Here is a 21,488-nt window from a genome sequence, read left to right on the forward strand (position 1 = left end):
GCAAAGCCAGGCGTGGGCAGGTAAAGCCTTACCTTGAGCCCGGCTCCGTTGGAGTGCAGGGGGCACTCTGGAGCTTAAACTGTATCCCGAGTCCACTCCTTGTACCCTGAGTCAAACAAATACAGGCCCTGAAGGTGGGGCATTGGCTCAGTCAGGCAGGAAGGAGTCTGGGGAGAAGGTCCCAAGCCTCAGCTGCTAGGAATCCCTTGCAGCAGCTGGGGTGGGTGTATCACGGGTAAAAAGGGATCTGGGTAGGGGCCCCCTGGCAGAGCTCCTCATTACAATTTGAGAGATACAGGAAGGAGAATTAGGGATAAAAGAGAACTTGATAAAGTTTATATACTAAAAGATTTTATACTTGTGGAACTACAAGTGTTTAAGTGTATAAACTTTATACTTAATGAAGAAGCTTTACACACATTCCTCTTAAAAGCAATATAAAGCTTTTTTTCTTTGCTGTAAGGAAGGCTTTTATGTTTATGTATTTGGACTTGTTAGCCCTCCCTTTGAGGTTTAACTAGAAAGGCTTCCCCTACTCCAAGGCTCTAGTTGAATTTTCTTATGTTTTTCTTCCAATACTTTCATGTATTTTGAATTAAAGTTTCTCATGTTTTTCTTTATGAATTGAATTTATAAATTGAATATTCTCATGTTTTTCTTCTGGTCCATTTACATCTTCTATTTATTTGAAGTTTGTTTTACTGTTGTGTAAGGTATCTAGTTTGTTTTCCTATTGTCCCAATTCCATTAATTAAAAATCCCATCTTTCTACCACTTTGCTGCAGAGCCCTTTCTTACTCTGGGCCACTGAAAACTCCCAGCCTTCCACCCACTCTACAAATAGGTTGGTTTATTAATACTGAAATAAAAGCCAGTTAGATTTATAAATGGACTTTTATACACTTGCTCTAAAAATTTTATGCAGGAGTTAAGATCTAAGGTCCATGATAATTTAAGTCAACCTTAGAAAGAATGCATTGATGACTTTTCCACCAGACATTGAGAAAACTAGAGGCTTATCAATTTTGTTGATCTCCTTTGCTGCTTCCTCTGGTTTTGAGCATTTTTTATGATTCCATTTTATCTCCTCTGTTAGCATTACATTGATTTTTTCCTACTGTTTTCCTCTTTTCAGTTTTATTGATTTCTATTCTATTTTTTACTCTTTCTTTACTTGTGCTTTTACTTTAGGCTTAAATTGCTCTTCTTGTTTCTGGTTTCTTAGGGTGGAAGCTTAGGTTGTTGTCTTGAGAGCTTTCTTCTTTTCTAATTGATACTTTTAATGATGTAAATTTCCCTGCCTACATTTTGGTAAGTTGTATTTTCATTTTCACTTAGTTCAAAAGATGTTTCATGTTTAAGTTTCTCTTGAGACAGGTTATTTAGAAATATGTTGTTTAATTTCCACATATTTGTGGGCTTTCCAGATAGTTTTTTGTTACTGGTTTCGAGTTTAATTCCACTTCGGTCAGAGTACATATTTTGTATGGTTTCCATTTTTGTAAATTTGATGTGGTATCTTTTATGGCTTGGTATGTGGTCTCTCTTGGTGGACGTTCCAGATGACCTTGAGAAGAATGTATATTCTGCTGTTGTTGGATGGCATATTTTATACATGTCAGTTAGGTCCACTGATAGTGCTGTCCAGATTACCTGTATCCTTATTGATTTTCTACTTGCTTTATCTATGCACTACTGATTGAGGGATATTGAAGCCTCTAACTATAATAGTAGATTTAAAATTTCTCCTTTCAGTTCTATCAGTTTTTGCCTTATATATTTTGACTCTCTGTTGTTAGATGTATACACATTTAAAATTGTTACATCTTCAGAGAGAATTGACTCCTTTATCATTAAGTAATGCTTCTCTCTATCCCTGATAAACTCCCTTGTTCTGAAGTCTGCTTTGTCTGAAGTTAATATAACTACTCCAGCTTTCTTTTGATTAGTATTATTATGGTGTATCTTTCTTCATCCCTTTACTTTTAACCTGAGTCTTTATATTTAATATATAAATTATATATGTAATATATAGTTGAGTCCTGGTTTTTTAATCTACTATGACAATCTCTGTCTTTTAATTGGTGTATTTAATCATTCACATTTAAAGTGATTATTTATGTAGATGAATTAAGGATTTCTACTGTTGCATTTGTTCTTTGTTTCTTTTTTTCCCCTCTTTTTCTGCCTTCTCTGGTTTTAATTGAACATTTTATATGATTCTGTTTTGTCTCCCCACTTATCATATTGATTATACATCAAAAATTTTTTTAACAGTTGCTCTCAAGTTTACAATATGTAGTTTTAACTAATCTAAGTCCACTCTGAAGTAAACCATATAGTGTTGTGTGGCCTGCAGGTACCTTATAACAGAGTATCACCAATTCTTTCCTCCTATTCTCTGTGGCATTGCTGTTATTCATTCCACTAATCTACACGCTATAACCATATAATACATTGATGCTATTATTCCTTTAAGCACATAATTATCTTTTAGGTCAATTAAATAATAAAAATAAAAAGTTTTGTTGTACCTTCATTTATTCCTAACATTATTCCTTTCTTTATATAGATCCAAATTCAGACCTATATAGCATTCTTCTTCTCTCTGAAGAACTCCTTTTAACATTTCTTGCTTATAAGATAGGTTTACTGGTGATGAATTCCTTCAGTTTTTGTTTGTGTGAGAAAGTCTTTCTTTCTCCTTTACTTTTGAGGGATAATTTTGCTGGATATAGAGTTCTAGATTGGTAGTTTTTTTCCTTGAACACTTTACATATTTAAATTCCACATTCTTCTTTCTCACATAGTTTGTAATGAAAGCACCCTGAAATTCTTATCCTTGTTCCTTTAGCTGTAAGGTGTTTTTGTTCTTTGGCTTCTTTAAAGATTTTTCTTTAAAGATTGTCTCTTTTTTTTGTCTTTGATTTTTCTGTAGTTAGCATATGATATATGTGTGTGTGTACGTGTGTGTTTGGTATTTATCCTGCTGTTGTTCTCTGAGCTTTCTGAATCTGTGGTTTGGTGTTTGTCATTAATTTTGGAAAGTTCTCAGCCATTATTACTTGGAATATTTCTTCTGCTTTCTACTCTCTTTCTTTAGGTTCTGGTATTCCAGTTATGCCTATGATACACATTTGAAACTGCCCCACAGTTCTTGGATGTCTTTTCCCCCATCGTTTCCTCTTTCCATTTCAATTTGGGAACTTTCCATTGACTCATCTTTAATTTCATTGATTCTTTCCTTGGCTGTGTCTAGTCTACTAATGAGCCCATTAAAGGCATTCATTTCTGTTATGGTGCTTTTGAGTTCTAACTTTTTTTTGATTCTTTCTTAGAGTTTCCATCTCTCTGTTTACATTACTCTGATGGGTGTTTTCCAACACCACCAACTGAGTTGGGAAGACTACCACACTCACAACACTTCTGACACCAGATGTGTGGGGTTTTTTTCCCCACACAAAGCAATTTTCCAGTTCTCAGTGGACACTGACCAGGTGTCTTATAAATTAACACAGTTCTGACACTATCTACCTGGAGATAGCATCTGATCCTACAGGTTATGGACTCCGTCCCATAAGACTGCCCCCACTGCAGATGCCAATTGTAAGCACAGGTTGTCACCTGTGTTTCTGACCAACTGGCTTGACACTGCAGCTTCCCATGACTCCTTTTTCCAGTTTGATTAATTTGCTAGAATGGCTCACAGAAATCAGAGAAACATTTACTTACATTTATAAGTTTATTATAAAGGATACAGATGAATAGCCAGGAGAAGAGGTCCATAGGGTAGAGCTGGGAAGGGTCTCGAGTGCAGGAGCTTCTGTGCCCATGGAACTGGGGGTGCCCATCCTCCAGCCATGGGGATGCATTCACCAACAAGGAAGCCTTCTGAAGGCTGTCCTTTGGGTTTTATGGAGGCTTCATTACATAGGCATGATTGATTACATCATTGGCCATTGGTGACTGATTCAACCTCTGGTCCCTCTTCCCTCCCCAAAGGCTTCCCAGGCAACCAGCTTGCACCCTTACGGGCTTTCCAAAAGTCCCCTCATTAATATAAACTCAGGTGTGGGTGAAAGGAACTTGTCAGATGAATAATAGGGCACCCATTTCATCTTTATCACTCTTATCACTTAGGAATCGTGAGGGTTTTAGGAGCTCTGTGCCAGAAACGGGGAAGAGGAATATATATATCCCAATATAAGTCACAGTGTCACACTTATGTGCATGTTTGTGCATGTTATCTACTTTTTCCATTAGAGTCCTTAATATATTAATCATAGTTATTTTAAATTCCTTGCCCAATAATTTGAACATCTGTGTCATATCTGAGTCTGGTTTCGATAATAACTTTGTCTCTTTAGACTGTTTTTTCTTGCTTTTTGGCATGCTTTGTAATTTTTGGTTGAAAGCCAAGCATGTTTTATTGGGTTATGGGAACTGGGGTAAATAGGCTTTTGGTGTGAGGGTTGATGTTAATCTATTTAGGGGCTGGGCTATATTTAATGTTTACTGTAGCTCTAAGTGCCAGAGGTTTCAAATCCCTCCACGGCCCTTGTTTCTGTCTCCCCTCTGGTCTTTGGGTTGCCCTAAGTATTTCTCTTTAGAGAGAGAGCTTGTATGTTGCAGTGTTTTCAGCTATAATCCACTGTTATTACACTGGAGCTCTGTTGGTGTGCAGTAAGGTGTGGGGAGAAGGGTAGCAGTCTACAGACTTCTGACTGAACCTCACCTTCTAGGGGACCTGTTTCTCAGAGCTGTAATCTTCCTAAATGTTTTCCAGGAGTGTAGCTTTTTCCCTGTCCGTCTTCGTTCCCTGGCTGCAGTGTTCCCAATCCACTTCCTGGAAGCTCTGGCCCGACTTGACTACTTTCTCCTCTTAGGTGAGACAGCAGAGCTGGAAGCGGGTAGAATGACCTTCGTCCTGCTGAGATAAGGCTTTGGCAAAGTTCTTTCCCCTGGAGAGTGCTTTGTGTGGGGAAGGCCCTGGGCTTCCTTCACAATGATCCCTCTTCCCCAGAGCCAGGAAGGGATCTTTCTCAGACCTTCACTGTGAGAACCTGCTAGGATGCCCAGAGGTAAAGCCCACGTGAGTGTGAGGGCCCTTAACACTTTGATTCCCAAGAGTTTCTCACTGTCATATTAGTTCATCCTCAGCCTCTAGCAATTTGTCAGAATTGCCATTTAAGTGTTCCGACCACTTTATAGCTCCAGTGGTTTCTGCTCCAGGTAAGTAGCTCTTGGCTCCGTCTCTCTGAACCAACTTCTCCAGAGCCTGCAGTGGTGGTTTGCCCTCAGTTTTCTTCTTCTTCTTTTTTTTAATGTTAATTTCTTTTTATTGGGAGGTTTAAATCATTAAACTAGTGACCTCATCCATATTTTGCAGCAAGATAATAAACCGCATGCAGCTATAATCACATTTAACCCCAAAACTACACAGAATTTGGTATAAAAGATTCCATTATATATTTTATTATTTTTTCTTAAAAATTTTCATTGAAGTATAGTTGATTTACAATGTTGTGTTAGTTTCAGGTGTACAGCAAAGTGATTCAGTTTTATATATATGTAATATATATATAAATTAAATATATATATATATTTTTTTTCAGATTATTTTCCCTTATAGGTTATTACAAAATACTGAGTATAGTTCCCTGTGCTGTACAGTAGGTTTTGCCCTCAGTTTTCTGATGGGTCAAAGAAAAGTAATTTATTTTCAGTTTATCCAGATTTTGTTGTTTAAGATGGGAATGATGACTTCATGTCAGAAATGAAACCTGACATTTAGAAGACGAAACCCAACGTTCGGAAGATGAAACCTGAAACCAGAAGTTGGCATCTATCAGCTAGTCCTGCGTGCTTATATTTAGCACTGTCTTTTAGAAGATAAACGTCCTTAACCTCCGTGTTTACAGCTTTGTGGCTTCAGCCAAAATTTTAAGATGTCAAGAAAATGTTCCATTTAATAGCCTGTAACATATATTAAATATTTGCATACCTAGTACATAGTACTTTGCAAAGTGACTGAAATGTAATTTTTTGAAAGGAAGAAAGGAAGAGATAGAGAGACAGAGAAGTTAGAAAGGAGGAAGTCAGAAGGAAAGAGAGAACAAATAGGAACCATAAGGAGAAAGAGAATTAAGATCCAAAGTTTATCCAAAATTATATCAACATAAGTGGCCTACGTATACTGAATAGTAACATGAATAAAAATCAAAGTAGAACATTATATTTTCTTTTTTTTTGGTATACTCCCAAAGGCAGGCAAATTCTTTTAGATAACAAAGAATTAAAATATTTATTCTATAAAAATCCATAGCTCCAGGACTTCCCTGGTGGCGCAGTGTTTAAGAATCCGCCTACCAATGCAGGGGACACGAGTTTGAGCCCTGGTCCGGGAAGATCCCACATGCCGCGGAGCAACTAAGCCAGTGCGCCACAACTACTGAGCCTGAGCTCTAGAGCCCGTGAGCCACAACTACTGAGCCCGTGTGCCACGACTACTGAAGCCCACGTGCCTAGAGCCTGAGCTCTGCAACGAGAAGCCACTGCAATGAGAAGCCCGCGCACCACAATGAAAAGTAGCCCCCGCTCGCCACAACTAGAGAAAGCCTATGTGCAGCAGTGAAGACCCAACGCAGCCAAAAATAAATAAATAAAATAAATAAATTTATATATATAAAAAATCCATAGCTCTAAATAAATACTGAAATACCCTTAACAAACAGGTTAAAAAATGTCAACGGAAATGTGTTATAAAGAGATTTCAATGAGTCTGGTACCAGACTCATTGCTACAAACTAGAAGTTTAAGGTCAGAGTTTACATAGGGGACATAGTAGAAACTGATGTTTATTGAGTGTTGGTATGTACCAGACCCTACATTAGGCATTTTATCACTGTCAACTCATTTAATCCTTGTAGCAGTCAAAAGAGGAATTACAGCCATTTGCAGAATTGGAAAAGGGTTTCAGAAAGTTCAAGTCACTTGACCTAAGTTGCATAGCTAAACTGATTCGAAACCTCTTCTATGACTTGGAAGCGCCTGTGGCCAAGATTACTAATGCCCATTTTCCCACATTTAGAAATCTCTGCTGTTATTAGATGGAGTCATGGCTGCTGTAATCAAAGCTACAATCCCCAGTCTCACTTGCATCTAATAATGTTTGAAGAGAGTGTTATGTGGCTGTTTCTAGAAATATCCTTTAAAGGCAAATTGGTGCCTATGTCATTTTCATCCTTACCCTTCCTACATTTGCTGCCTGGAAGGTTCTATGATGGCTGCCATCTTGGCGGTGACGGTGGTGGCCACACTGCAGGGATGGCCGAGTGAGGAGCTGTCCGTAGCCCAGGTCCCTGGAAATTCATAGAGCAGAACCAGCAGAGAAGGTATCATCCACTCACCTCTGGACTTTCACACAACAGAGAGAACACACTCATAGTTCCTACCTCACTGTTATTTATGATCATTATTATAGCTGAACATCATTTTAAAATTAATATAGAACTCAGTACCTTGTCGAGCAGTGCTGCATATGGCAGAAATGAAAATATGAGGTGTAAGTTCAAGTTCTCAGGTGGGAGGTGGCAAGGGCTCAGAATCGTACAGACTAGAAATCTGGTGATCTGTGTTTGGCAGTGGAAACATTTAGTTCAAATTGACCTTACTCTACCTTGAAAGCTCTGTCACCTGCTGAGGGAGATTGTAGCATGAAGGGAAAAGGTAAGACAAATTCAGAATCTTGCTATGACTTGGATGTTTCTGCTGCTTTAAGTGGAGTCTCCCAGAGTTGAACCCAGGCTGGAGAGCACCCGTGTGCAAACGGAGGTGTGAGGGAATAAAAGTCTGTCCCAGGAGGCCCTCTCTACCTACAATCTAGAGCCTCAGATGGTTGAAACAGCCAACATCCTCTGTGTCTGATGAGAAGCCCTTGGAAGGGTGGATTCCAGACAATGGCCTTAGCAGAGTAAGACTGTGGTCCTAAGCCTTTTTCCAGCACCTTCCACTAAAGGTTGTTTGCCAGACATGGTATCCAGCACCGTAGCAATCATCAAGTGATAGGTTTTTCCCCTAAAGCTATGCTCTCTTGGTCCCAAGAGAGTCTTTACTAGATGGGGAGGGACACAGGGAGAGAGAGAGGCAGGGCATAGATGCCAGTAGCAGAGCAGAGCCAGGACAGAGCAAAGTTCTGGACTTCGCAAGACATGCAGTGAGTGGGAAGGGCTTTGAGGTGGAGTGGGTCTGTGGGTTCCATCTGATAAGAGGATACATAGATATTTAGGGAAGCCGACTGTGACAGAACTGTAAGTTGACACCAACACCTGTTTTTATCCTTTTCTACAGTGATATAACCCCTGATCTTTAGCTGGTTCATTCAGGACAAAACGGGGACCACACTTAGCATCCATGGCAGGCTGGTTTAGTCACGTGACTAATTCTGGCTGATAGGATGTGGTGTTTGAAGCCCTGACTCCTAGTGTGATGATATTTGGAGATGGAGCCTTGGGGAGGTAACTAGGGTCATTCGGTCATGAGGGTTGAGCCCTCGTGATAGGGTTAGTGCCCTTATAGGAAGAGGGAGAGCATGATCTCCCTCTCCATGGCCACACATGGAAGAAAGGCCATGTGAGAACACAGTGGGAAGAGGGCTGACCGCAAGCCAGGAAGAGCCCTCACAAGAAACTGAACCAGCTGGCACCTTGATCTTGCCCTTCCCAGCCTTCAGAACTGTGAGAAAATAAACGTTTGTTGTTTAAGCCCCCCAGTCTGTGGTATTTTGTCATGGCAGCCTGAGCTAACTAATGCAACATCACAATGTGAAAACCAAGCCCCCAAAACCTCCCCAAACCACGGTCACACGTGTTCCCCAGCCAAACTCCTTCTAATAGCAAGCGTTCTTCCTCATTCTTGAGCAGCGTGCCCACTACAGGATGATGCCATCCGGAGGGCAGCGTGCCCACTTCTGGGGACAGCCCTTGTTTTCCAGCCTTTCCAGTCTTAAGGCCTCCTGAGGTGTTGGGCTCTTGATCGTGGCTTCATTAGGATTAAATTTCAGATGGAAGCTGCTCGGAAACACACGCTGAGGACACTTGCTCCTCAGTGGTGTTAAATCAGCTTGTTATTTGTTACCCTCTAGAATCCTCTAATTTACATATGGTCTCTTCTCCTGTGAACGCTTCAAATAAATCTGAATTCACTTAGACAATCGTACGGGTACTGTAAAACCACAATTAGATTTCAGGCCTTTGTAGTCGTCCAGCCAAGATGCACTCCAATTAGAAATAATTGCTGTTAACGCTGTTATGATGTGGTACGGCCCACTCTGCCCCAGACCTTTGTTCTACAAAATCCCCTGAGAGTCTCTTCTTTATTCTTCAACTAAATAGATAGGCGCCTAGAATATACGCTTTTGGAATTGTAATACAGGAGCAATATTGTGCCTCTCTCTTAATTAACCTTGTTAACCAAGGATTTGGAACATGAGTTGGTTGGCGTAAGCGGGCCTTTGATCCTCTGAATGCACGTCTCTGGTTGAGGAGGAAATAAAACGCTTTTTCTTTTTCGGCATACGCCAAATACCTTTATGATTCTGGTTTAATGAAATAACGTGTGTAAAGCGCTCAGCTTCGTGCCAGGCGCGTTAATATGAGCTATCGTTTTTAGGATCACAAAAGGAGTTTTTAAAAGGCTTTCTGAAGGGACAGGAAATACAGGGGCGGAGCTGTCGGAGCCATGCAGGAAGCTCAAGAGAAATCAGTCCACAATGAATCCCAGACGCCGCATTCCCTGAGACGGTTGCTCCTCTAAGAGAATCTTACCCCCAAGATACTCAAACTCTCATTTCTTTTGACTCTCACAGGGTCTTCCGGGATACTTCTCATCCCTTCCCACGCTCCACCAAAGGATGGGAAGAGACAAAGGCTGCTCTTTCTCTTGCAAGGTAGGTGCTCCCACCAGCCTGGGAAGGAGCTCCAGGGATATGGTAATTAACGTGTTTCTCTTAATCGTGCTTTTATAGTTAATCTCCAAAGCGTGAAAACAGTTGGCCAGTTGATTAAACTGTAAGCATACAATAGATCTGAAATGAAGGCAGCCCTGAGGAATGCAAATGGATAAAATTTTTCATTCTGTGATAAAAATACCTCACAACGACCCCAACTTGAAATACTAAATGAAGCACTTGAAATTACCCACATGAATATGATTTCTGGCTTAATAGGGAACAGGTCATCTAACTCAGTAGAATATCATTTCTTCAGGGTAAGAAGCAACCATTCTTGAATCTCTTCTAGGAAAGAAATGTGACCCTATTTAGAGTGTGGTCTAGAATCACTGCCCCTCGGGTCACCCAGGGAATGTGCAGGAAGGCTCCCTGACACAGTGGCCCTGGTGCACCCTCACCAGGATACCCAGGGCTAGAAGCAAGCATTTGTGTGGCTACTGTGCAGAGGGGGACATGGGAGGCTGGCCTTTCTACACCAGGCGGCACAGTTTCAACAAGGCCAGGGCTGAGAGCAGGGCAAGGGGGAATCCAGAGCTCTGTGTCCTCTGGAGAGAGGGCACCCAGTTCAGCACTCACCCATCAGCCCTCATCTCCGCTGCCCAGCGCGGGCTCAGCCACAGCCAGCCCCATTTGAGCCACCTCCCCAAAGACCAAAGCGAAAGGCAGTTCACGAGAGAGAGGATTATCTCACTTTCACATCTGTTGCAAGCAAATGACAAAAATGGGCTGTTTTTTTTTCGTTTGTTTTTTTTTAATTTAAAAAACTCAACAGAAAAGCAGTACGCAACATTATTTTCAAAGGCATTGGTTGAAAATACTAGTCCGGACAGCAGACGAAGAACTTGTGGTTTCCAGATACATTCGGTCGGACAAACACTTCTTCATTGAAACAGACATTGCGTAGCTTTGGGTATCAGGTGACATCAGCCAGAGTTGGTCTTTAGTCTTTCTTCTTATGGCCACAGAAGCCATCCATTGCATTAAAGACACCCATATACTCAGCCAAAAGCATTCCAAGCTTGAGGGGCAAGAAACTAAAGAGAACACAAGAGTGAACTTTCCCGGTTATAATTCACGAAAGCATCTTTACTGGCTCCGCTGAAAAGCAGGGCCACTGACTTGTTGCAGAAGTCATTCACACACGCCCACCTGAATGTCCCTGCCTCATGGTCACTCGGGGCTTGTCCGCCACGTGGGAGGACACTGGCCCAGGGTCTCTGGATCTCTCCTTGCTTTATTTACACTATTCAGCCTCCAGGGCCTCACTACACTCTGTAACGATGGACAGGAAGCCGTGAAGTCCTGTGGAGTTGTGAGCCTGGCTTGCATCCCAGTTCTGTCACCCGCAGTGTCACTGGCCTCTGGAGACTCAGTTCCTTCCACTGTCAAAAGAGGTCATCGCTCTTTCTTTCTGGGACCACTGGGAGGATTAGATGCAATAGCTCCTCCGAGCTTTGGCGTGACCCAACTAAGACTGTTCATCTTCTCCACCCTGCTCACCCCTCCTGACACTCTGACCCCGTCCATCCAGATGTTCACACAGCAGGGCGAGGAGAGGCACAGCAAACAAACCGGAGACTTGTCCTGGGAGTGAGGTGAAGAAAAGGGCCCCTCCGAGGGCAGCCCAAGATATCCAGGTGGCTCCTGCCCTCCCCGGCTTCTGGCCTCTGGTCAAATGTTACCCTTCTCCATGAGACGCCCGTGCGGACCTTACTGACAATTCAGTCCTGCCGTGCTCTCTTCCACCTCTTGCTCTGGGATCACCTTCTCCTGCTTTGTATTTCCTTCATAGCACTGAGGACCACCCAGAATATCTTTCTTTTACTTTACTTTCTTGTTTGTTTGTTCCCTCCACCAGCCCCCCGAGAAGAGAATCTCCAGTGAGAGCAGGGACTCTTGTCTCTCTTGTTCTTTGCTGTAACCCAGATCCTGGGATGGCCAACAGAGCACGGCACACACACTAGCCACTCTACTGATGATTGAATAGATATTTGAAGGAGTGTGTGATGTGGTTCCCTGTCACTGAACTTCTTCAGGTTTCCAAAGCCTTCTCAGGACCTATGCAGATAGCTCCCCAACTGGGCCCAGAACTAACAGCCTATGAAAGTAAACGTAACCTCCATTTTCTGACTCATGGGAAGCACCGCAAGTATGCAAATTTGAGCTTGTGTCAGCAAATGGGAACAATCGAGGGATCCAAATCCATTCATTTAACAGGTAGTTTTTAAGTGGCTCCCCTCTGTAGGACCTGGAGTCATTTGTTGATACGATTGACACATTACAGAAGTAATAGAAGCAGATACTGTTACCTTTTTAAAAACACTATGAAGTATATAAACCTTGGCATATATAAGTACGATTTTTCTTGCAGGATAGCATCTACTATCTTCCTGACTGCATATTCTGGTTCCAGAATCGGTAACAGAGAAGGACAGCTAGGGGGTCCAAAAAAAAAAAAAAAAGCCGTATATTAAGAAATTAATAAAAGCAATTCTTAAAAATAGGATAAAACAGTTGTAAGACATTATCATTTATTTGCTTCTTTCCCTGCCAGATTTGATCTTTTTCTATACTTACTTCCTTATTACCTACCTGGCAAATAATAGCATAACTAGGATTCGAAATGGAAAATGATTCTAATTAATACACTGACGTTACAATATGCACATATGTGAAACCGTATTAAATGAATGGTCTAAATGTTGTAAAGCGAGTCTTTGAGAAATCACTGCTGGGACTTCCCTGGGAGTCCGGTGGTTAAGACTCCACGCTCCCAATGCAGGGGGCCCAGGTTTGATCCCTGATCAGGGAACTAGATCCCACATGCGTGCCGCAACTAAGACCCGGCGCAGCCAAATACATAAATAAATGAATATTTAACAAAAATAACAAAAAAAGAAAGAAAAGAAAACTACCTGCCTGTCATCTCATGAGTGCAGACTGGGTATTTATGCCCCTTCAACAATTTCTGGTCCTTCTGTGGAATCAGGGAGAAGGCAGGATGGAGTCAGGTGGCAGAAAGGGGGTGCGATGGGAGTGCCGAGGAGATGGGGGAGGAGGTCTGGGCCACAGGGTGGCTGCAACTTGGATACAGCCTTGATAACCCATTGCTTATTAAACCCAGTATCTTAAACACAACTGCATTTGAGGAAGGAAATTCTGAAACCATTTATAAATCAGGCTGCATGCTGGAAAAATCTTTTTAAACAACTTTAGAAAACAGATAGAACAAAATAAAATGGATGGCTAATCATTTTTCAAAACATAGTTTCTTTGAAATCAGAGGACATGCTTACCCAGTAGTACAGCCGTCAAACATTCCAGTGTTTATAAAAAATGGGCACACAATAGTGGTTTTGATCCCGTTTTGTTTCTTGGCAAATGTTTCCATAAATACTGATTCAGCAAATCCAAAGGCTGCAAATTTACTTGCACAATAATCTGAAAAAAGACAAACGATGCTAACGTATAGCGTAAAGTTTTTAAATGTCATTACATTAAGGTTTCCTCGTAACATGAATATCAGCAGAGAATGGGACGGCAATTTCAGAGTCCTTATTCTGTATGATCTTGGTCTGCTCCACCTGGAAGGGGCCAGGAGTGAGTGGGAAGGACCACGGTCACCTCAAGGTCAGATTACAATGACCACGTGGATTCGCGGAGAAGCAGGGCTGCGGGGAGCCTCCTGAGGGGCGGGTCACACAGCCGGCCTTTACTCCCGTGTTAGTGATGGTCAGACACTCTGCCAGCCATGACACGCGGCACAAGATGTGCGTCCTGTCCCTGTCCCTGTCCCAAAGAACTGCAGCCCAGTCGGGGCAGGAAGACACACAAAAGGAGAAATAAAATAATAGGTCAAGTGGGAGTCTGGGCAGTGGAGATCAGTGTGGGCCATGATACTCAGATCAAATTTTCTTCCAACTCTAATTCTTCCACTTCCAGAAAAAAAACAAAGGACTCTGTCCCTTCCGCCTCAACTGCTCAAGTTATCTTCAAGTGCAGGGGGAGGGGAAACTGGTATTTGTGTCAGTTTTGAGCTCTCTGTCCTCAGGTACGCTCACTTCAAGTAAACACCTGAATATTCAATTTACTAAATGGAAACGTGGGGAGAAGAGGAGTTTAGGTGGACTTATCCTTTCCTCTGCCTCACACGATGCACACCTCCTGGCTTCGGTGGGAAGCAGCTCCTCCAGCTGGCAAGATCCAGGCTACACGTGCCAGGTGTGGGCTGGTTGGGGCCCGCTGCTGCCCAAGACAGTGGGAAAGCCAACAGAAGAAGGGGCCGGGGGGGGTGTCCTGAGCCGCTTCTGGGATCATCTGAGTCGTTTGGTAGAAATGCAGCTCTCTGAGCTCCTCGACCCGCGAGATGAAGAGGTGTGGGTACGGCCCAGGGCCAGGGAATCTGCATTCTAAATAGCATATCTGAGGTTCTGACACAGGGGAGCCACCACTCACACTGTGGGAACTCAAAAGGCTTACACTTGTTCCTAAGGGGAGCACGGGTGGGAGAGACGTCCGTCTGAAGACAGAGATGTTGTGTCCAAGAAAAGGATTAAGACGAGCTGTAAATACACTTGTATGATTTCAAGACCCGTGATTTCTCAGATGTACGAGAGAGGTAATAATAACACCTGATGAATTCTAAGGAGGACAGAGGAAGGGAAATCCAGGGTACAGGGAGATGTGTACAGACTGCTAATATTTTGGGTGATGGGTGGTTCCGGAAACCTATCCACGTAGCTGAGACGTACTTGCTGAGGCTAGTGTTGTGAACCTTCCACCACACTACTCAGCTCCAAAGCACTAGGCAGGGCCCAGTCGGCCAGCTGGGCCGTCCACTACTGAGTGCTGCAGTTAGGGTTCCAGTGGGTGAGCCTCCAAGAGGGACAGGACTTCCGCTCCTCCTAGAACCAGCTCCCCAGTGGGCCGCCTTCACCGAAGATCTTGGCGTACGTCTTTGTCCCCTCCCCACCGCTAATGTCAAGTCAGTTGCCAGGGAAATGGAAGTCACAACAAGTTCCTGCAAGTCTCCAACCAATGGAAAAGCAAAGAGGTTAATTTTAGGTTTCCTGGGGTGAAGACATTTTCTCTAAACTCACGGCTAGGGGAGATCACTTAATGGAAACTTAGGAGGGGTGAGAGTCCTCCTGGTATCATCCTGATAACAGTGCCGGGTGAGCTTTGGGGGACGGTGACTATGCTGATCACTTGTGTAAGAAATTTATCAGTAGGGTCTCTCTCTTTCTCTCTTTTTAAACCCAAGGGATTGCCTAAGACCTAACGCTTCCGAAGTGCACAGTTCAACTTCGTGTACGTATAAACTGCTGGGTGATTTGGCCGGACCGTGAAGTTCTCAACCACTTACCTTACTTGAATATCCCTCTTCATCTATTATCCTTCATTATGAGTGCATAAGGTCAGTGCTGATTATTCAGAGCTATTACTCAAGTTAAAGTTACAAGAAACTTTGCAATTGTGAAATATCACATTTCTCTTACCGGCCAGTCCATTTACTCCAATTAATCCAGCTGAACTTGAAATGCAAACCAAATGTCCATGGTCATTAGCGATCATCGCAGGTAGAAAGGCTTTATAAGTCTAAGAAGATCAAGGTGAAATGTTTAACATTTGATGCCACATTTTATATTTTTTTCAGATGTTTATAAGATCACTGTGATTGAAAAAAAAATTAAGCTCAAAAAAATACCTGAAGGCACTGGGATATTCAAACTTAACCGTCTGGGAAATAACCATCTTAACTGGTTTAACCTGTATCGATGCTTTCCTGATGGCAATTCCAATATTATTAAAAATAACTTATTCAGACGTATATTTTGCTCATGTTTGACTTTTAAAAACACAGTATTAAGACAATAATTGAAGCAGTATAGGAAACTCTTAGTTGTGGCAGCCACGACCCACAAACCAATAAGAACACTCAAGGATATGATTATTTCAACTCATGGTGCCTTTTTTCCTCCCTGGGCTTATAGCTGAATTTCAAATTTTTCTGAACATTGTTCACAGGACATGCGACTGCTGGCTTCAGTTTAAAAATATCACTTTATTTTTAAACTCATCTATACTTCTCTGAATAATGGTTTCTTATTTTTATTCCATGTCATAAAGGAGAATATCTGTTAGACAGGAGACACACACTGTGTCTCAGTATGTATTATATAGAATACCTTCACCTTTCCTGTGGGACCTGGGAAAAAAAGCTAAAAGAGAAATAAATTTTGGGACATGTATTCTGCAACAAAGGAACAATGAATCAAATATGGATAGTTGCATATTTATATGAAATAAATTTATATTCGTATTTTCAAATAGGAATAATATGAATAAATATGAGAAAAGGGATCTCTAATAAAAGTCAAACAACCTTTGTTCGTCTGCATCTCGCTGAGTTTCAGAGAGAAACTAACAGAGAGAGAGAGAAGTGGAAAGTCAAAGAGGCACCAACAGCTCAGCGTGACCCACGGCATCCTGAGTTCCGATGGTCCATGATGATGGGCATCACTGCTCCGTGGGACACGCCCCTTGGGAGCACGGTCACCACGAGCTCTCTGACCCTCAGCAGTCACGTGCCTACTCCGGGCAGGTGCTCAAAGGGCGTTTGCGAACCCGCCTGGGAAGAGTGTACAGAGTGTGAGGACTCGAGGGCATGACAGGAGCCAGGGAAACACCAGCAGCTCAGGAGCAACTAGCAGGGGAGAGAGAAAGAGGAGACCAGGATGGGGACACGGACAGCGGTGGGGAAGGAACACAACGCCCCGGGAGTGGACATTTAGGAGACGACGCCCTCACATTCATGCTGACCGTACCTTCTAACCTCTGTCTCGAGAAGGAGCGGGGCATTTGCAACAAGACAACATCAATCCCGTGCAGTCGTTCCTGAAGGAACTCGGTGGCCCCTTAGCTCGGAATCTTTCCATCTTTCTCCCCAAAACTATACGGAACGCTGAAACTACCACCAGCAGCGTTACATTTTTGGTGAAACCAGGGGACACAAAACCTACAAACTCCAAATGGCATGTGAAGGCTGTCACAGGAGAGCTGGGCAGGAGCCCCTGAGGTTGGCGTGGGGAGAAAGGAGGGGGTCTCTGAAATGTCTGGCAAACTCTCACTCCCCGATGGAGAGAGCTGGTCTGGGGGACGGGCTGTGGGCAAGAGCCGGGTGCGGGGGCAGAACGAGGGCACGTGTGTGGCTGGGGAAGCTGACGTGACTGGTCTTTGCAAAAGCCAGGAAGACGCAGCCTGAATGTGGGCACGTCGCCTTGGAAGTCAGGGCTGTGCCTCAATGTTCAAGGCCCCTAGTCACCAGGTGGGACTGGTGGGAACTCTCCTTTCCCTGGTTAGGTACCGAGTAAGGTGACCATGCGTCTTGGTTTGCCCCGAACAGACCTGATTGATGCTTGCTTGTTAATTACGCCTCCTTTCACTTCAAGAGAGTTCTAGCCAGGAACTCTCTTAGGCAAACGATAAGGTCACCTGGTCATGTCTAAGCACGGTCACTTTTAACTTCTATGGTCCCTTGTCTCACTGCTGTTTTAAGGCTTCTTCATGAGGTGCCTGGGATAGTACCTGACACAGGTTGGCCTTCAGTTCATGATTATGACAGGAGGAGAGGACAGTTGTGTCTTTGTAGGATTCTCTGAGCAGAGGCGCTGGGAGGTGTAGGTTAAGTTGGATCTGGAGAGGACAGCTCAAGCTAGAATTAAGAAGTCTGTGCTTTATTTAGAGACCAATACTACTGTAAGAGAACATGAGGAAGGCACTTTAAGATGACAGAGTAGGGGCTTCCCTGGTGGCACAGTGGTTGAGAGTCCGCCTGCCGAGGTATGGGACACGGGTTCGTGCCCCGGTCCGGGAAGATCCTACATGCCGCGGAGCGGCTGGGCCCGTGAGCCATGGCCGCTGAGCCTGCGCGTCTGGAGCCTGTGCTCCGCAACGAGAGAGGACACAACAGTGAGAGGCCCACGTACCGCAAAAAAAAAAAAAGGTAAAATGACAGAGTAACTTTATATTTATAATGAGAAGAAAAAATAATTACCCATAAATGTGCTTTGAAATTCACATCGAAAGACTTTTCCATAAGCTCATCCGGGCAGTCGAGGAACTTTTTGCCTGTTACGATTCCGGCATTGTTGATGAGGATTGAAACGTCGCCAACTTCTTTCTTAACCTGAATTGAATAAGGAGAACAGCATCACCAGTGCAGTGCAGGCAGACCTCGGAGATACTTCGGGTTCGGTTCCGGACCTCCGCAGAAAAGCAAATACCGCAATAAAGCAGGGTCACACGAATTTTTCGGTTTCCCAGTGCATATACAAGTTATGTTTACACTATACTGTAGTCTATTAAGTGTGCAATAGCATTATGTCTTAGAGACAAGTTGCCTTAATTAAATTTTTTTTTTTTGCTAAAAATACTAACCATCATCTGAGCCTTCAGTGAATTATCGTAGTAACAAAGATCACTGATTGCAGATTACCAGAACAGACATAATAATGATGAAAAAGTGTGAAATACTGTGAGAATTACCAAAATGTGACCCCGAGACATGAAGTGAGCAAATGTGGGAAAGATGGTGCCAACACTGTTGCTCAAGGCAGGGCTGCCACAAACCTTCAATCTGTTAAAAACCTTCAGATGGAAAAAAAAAAACACAGTACCTTTGAAGTGCAATGAAATGAGGTATGCCTGTAATTCCTTACATCATCCAGGTTCACTTCCCCATAGTTTTATATGCTTCCTGTCCTTGTTAACTCAGACTGAGTTCATGCGCTCTAAAAACAAAGTATGTTTATCTCCTTTGCAGAGTTTATGGCGCACCAGAAATCTAGGTCTGATGCCTCTCTACTCATGCTCCTCCCGTCCTATGATGGTTCCAACACTGCAATGCTACTTTCCTTCTACAGGTAGAGCTGCTCTTATACTCAGTGGTCCTATGCTAAATGACGTATAAGCAGCACCCCATTTTAATTAGTGCAGTGGCACACCAGGCATGACAGCCATGCCACATAAATCACGACCTGGCCCGCACAGCGATGGGGGCGGGGGGGGGGAAACGGAGGGTTTACGATATTCACATGCATAGTTGAAACACACCGTTGAGCTCAGAACCCGTCCGTCCTGTTCTCACCAGCTGGCTGGTTCCCTTCTCCCCAACACAGACTTTCAGGTGTAAGATCTGTGAAAGGAGGATCAGAGGGGGCCCCGTCTGCTGCTGTCACACTGGCCAGAGTAGGTGTCAATAACCTTCAGGAATAAAAATTCTGGGAGCGCCGCTGGAGCCTTCCCCTTAGAGCAGACCTTCAGCATGTGACCCAGGCCCTTTGTCAGAAATGAGCAACAGGATTTTCTAGGCTTGACGACAGGGGATGCGGCTGTCCCTCTGCCTTTGTGTTTTGAATTTCATTCCTGTAATGTGTCGCACAGCAGGGGCCCTGTCCCCCGCGAATCAGAGGGCGCCACTGGTTGCAGCACCACTTACATCTCTAGCTCTGTGTGTTGTGTGCACACGTGTGGGTGTGCACGTATGGGGGTGAACCTGCCTATGAGAATGGTGCAGCTGGGCACAGGGAGGCGGTACTACTGAAGCCAGGCGGATGCTGCCACCTTCCCCATCTGCTGTTGCAGAAGGCCCGGGTCCCAGCAAGGAGGCTGACGTGCTGGGTATCCACCAGCCAATGAGATCCACAGCCTGGGGGGATGCAATCGAGAAGTTTCCGGATCTGAAAGTTTGCCCCTTGTTTACTCCTTTTTATGGGAAAAAAATCTCTGGTCCCTATCGTCTATCAAGAACAAGAAGTGGAAATGGTTGCTTTATAGTATCAATATCTTAAGGTCTTTTGTGTTTAAATATGAACCAGTCACTGCTTAAGAGTGGCTGGAGACGTCAGTCATAGCCAGCGGAAGTCAATGTGCCGGGCGATTGGCGCTCCAAGTGCAAAGAGCTTACTCTGTGAGGGTGACCAGAGCAAACACCCCTGCGCTTTGAAGGGTGGTCCCTGCACAAGCCCATGCCAGTTTGTTAGGTCTGGATCCCCAGACTCTGCTGGGCAGCCTGCGACTGGTGACGGTGGTGGTCACGGACGTATAAAATGTAAAGACAAACTTAAAACAAAAGAAACTCACTGGCCAGGGATCTGCGCTAGGGAGTGAGGTGAGAAGCCGCAAGGGGATCCGGGTTCGAGCCGACAAGCTGTGCAGGAACCTTCCCACAGGCCGGTCTGCTTCCTTCCTTCTCGCTGAACTGGGGAATTCTGAGAGCCGCAGAGAGTGATGTGTGGAGCGCTCGTGCCGGTGAGCGGGATTTCCCTGAAATCCTTCTCAGGGAAAAGAGGCGGCCACCAAACAGGTGCATGCCTCCATGAGCTAAGAACGCCCGTACCGCTGGCCTACCGGAGCTCGGGTTTCCTGAAAGCGTTCTTTCTAAGTGCATCTGTGTCACTGCCAAAGCAGCAGCTGCAGTTGAGTCTTTAGGATGAATATTCTGATTTTCATATGACCACTTAAGAGAAATACACGTAAATGGAAAGCACTGATGGGGGCAGGGGGGACAGCTGGACTTACGATGAGGCTAGATATGGGTTCACATCCTGGCTTGGTCCCATGCTAGCTCTGTGACCCCAAACAGGTTATTTAATAGCCCTGTTTCTCAGTTTCTTTAGCCTCAAAGAAGGGTGCTACGGCCCATCTCTCGCACGGTAATGGGGGCCAGCACAGCCAGCACACGCGCTGGTTAGAGTGCATTCTTCAGAGTTAAAACTCAAGTCCCAGCTGTAGCTCTGCTACTTATTACCTGTGTTTCTCAGGTAAGCGACTCACCTGCCCTAAGTTTCCATTTTCTTATGTGTGATGTGGAGATAATAAGAGGCCTGACTTTACAGGATTGTGATATAACTCACACAGGGTGCTAAGCACGGTGTATTGCACACAGTGAGAACTCCAAAATCCTAATTCCCACTCTCCAATATTTTTTAAAGTAAAGGGATGCGGGAGAGGTACATCAGCACTGAGGAAGGCGAACAGACAAAGAAACTGACGGATGTCAAAGAATTTACGTAGCGGTCTCACTACCCGTAGGAAACAGCAAGCACCCAAGATGTACCTGATCGGCCACTCTATACACTTCCTCCTTCCGGCTGCAATCACAGGTATACGCATAAACCCCTGTGGCTCCAGCTTCCTGAGCCATCTTGCAGGTCTCCTCATTCCCCTCCTGGCTGACATCCCAGAGAACAAGCACCGATCCCAGGCGGGCAAATTTGAGGGCTAAGAGCCTTCCAAGTCCACTCCCAGAGCCTGTTATAAGTACGATTTCACCAGCAACATTCTTCTGTGGCCTTGGGATTATGGCAAAAACCAGAACCTCCAGAAGGGCAAACACTGATTTTCCCAAGAAAACGAAAAACGTCTTGACTGAGTTCAGGTTGGGCGCCATGTTCTGCTGACACCTGTAAAGCAAGAG

The 21,488-nt window shown here is 44.1% G+C and overlaps 1 protein-coding gene across 4 annotated transcripts in view; it reads right to left on the reverse strand.

Annotated features, from left to right (window-relative positions):
* Positions 1-21,488, reverse strand: part of SDR16C5 (short chain dehydrogenase/reductase family 16C member 5) — a 34,625-nt gene extending 13,137 nt beyond the window's left edge. The window contains exons 1-7 of one of the 4 annotated variants that reach the window (XM_049700620.1): positions 21,129-21,488; positions 18,066-18,197; positions 15,508-15,607; positions 13,306-13,450; positions 12,319-12,444; positions 7,250-7,361; positions 5,751-5,825 (exon numbers count right to left, since the gene is read on the reverse strand). In XM_049700620.1, coding sequence (XP_049556577.1) covers positions 5,766-5,825; positions 7,250-7,361; positions 12,319-12,444; positions 13,306-13,450; positions 15,508-15,607; positions 18,066-18,197; positions 21,129-21,461 — 1,008 coding nt within the window. In that variant the 5' untranslated portion in view covers positions 21,462-21,488 and the 3' untranslated portion in view covers positions 5,751-5,765. The other 3 variants (XM_049700619.1, XM_004274998.4, XM_033437623.2) reach the window with 3 other exon arrangements.

This window comes from Orcinus orca, chromosome 17, assembly GCF_937001465.1.
Source record: "Orcinus orca chromosome 17, mOrcOrc1.1, whole genome shotgun sequence".
Lineage (NCBI taxonomy): Eukaryota > Metazoa > Chordata > Mammalia > Artiodactyla > Delphinidae > Orcinus > Orcinus orca.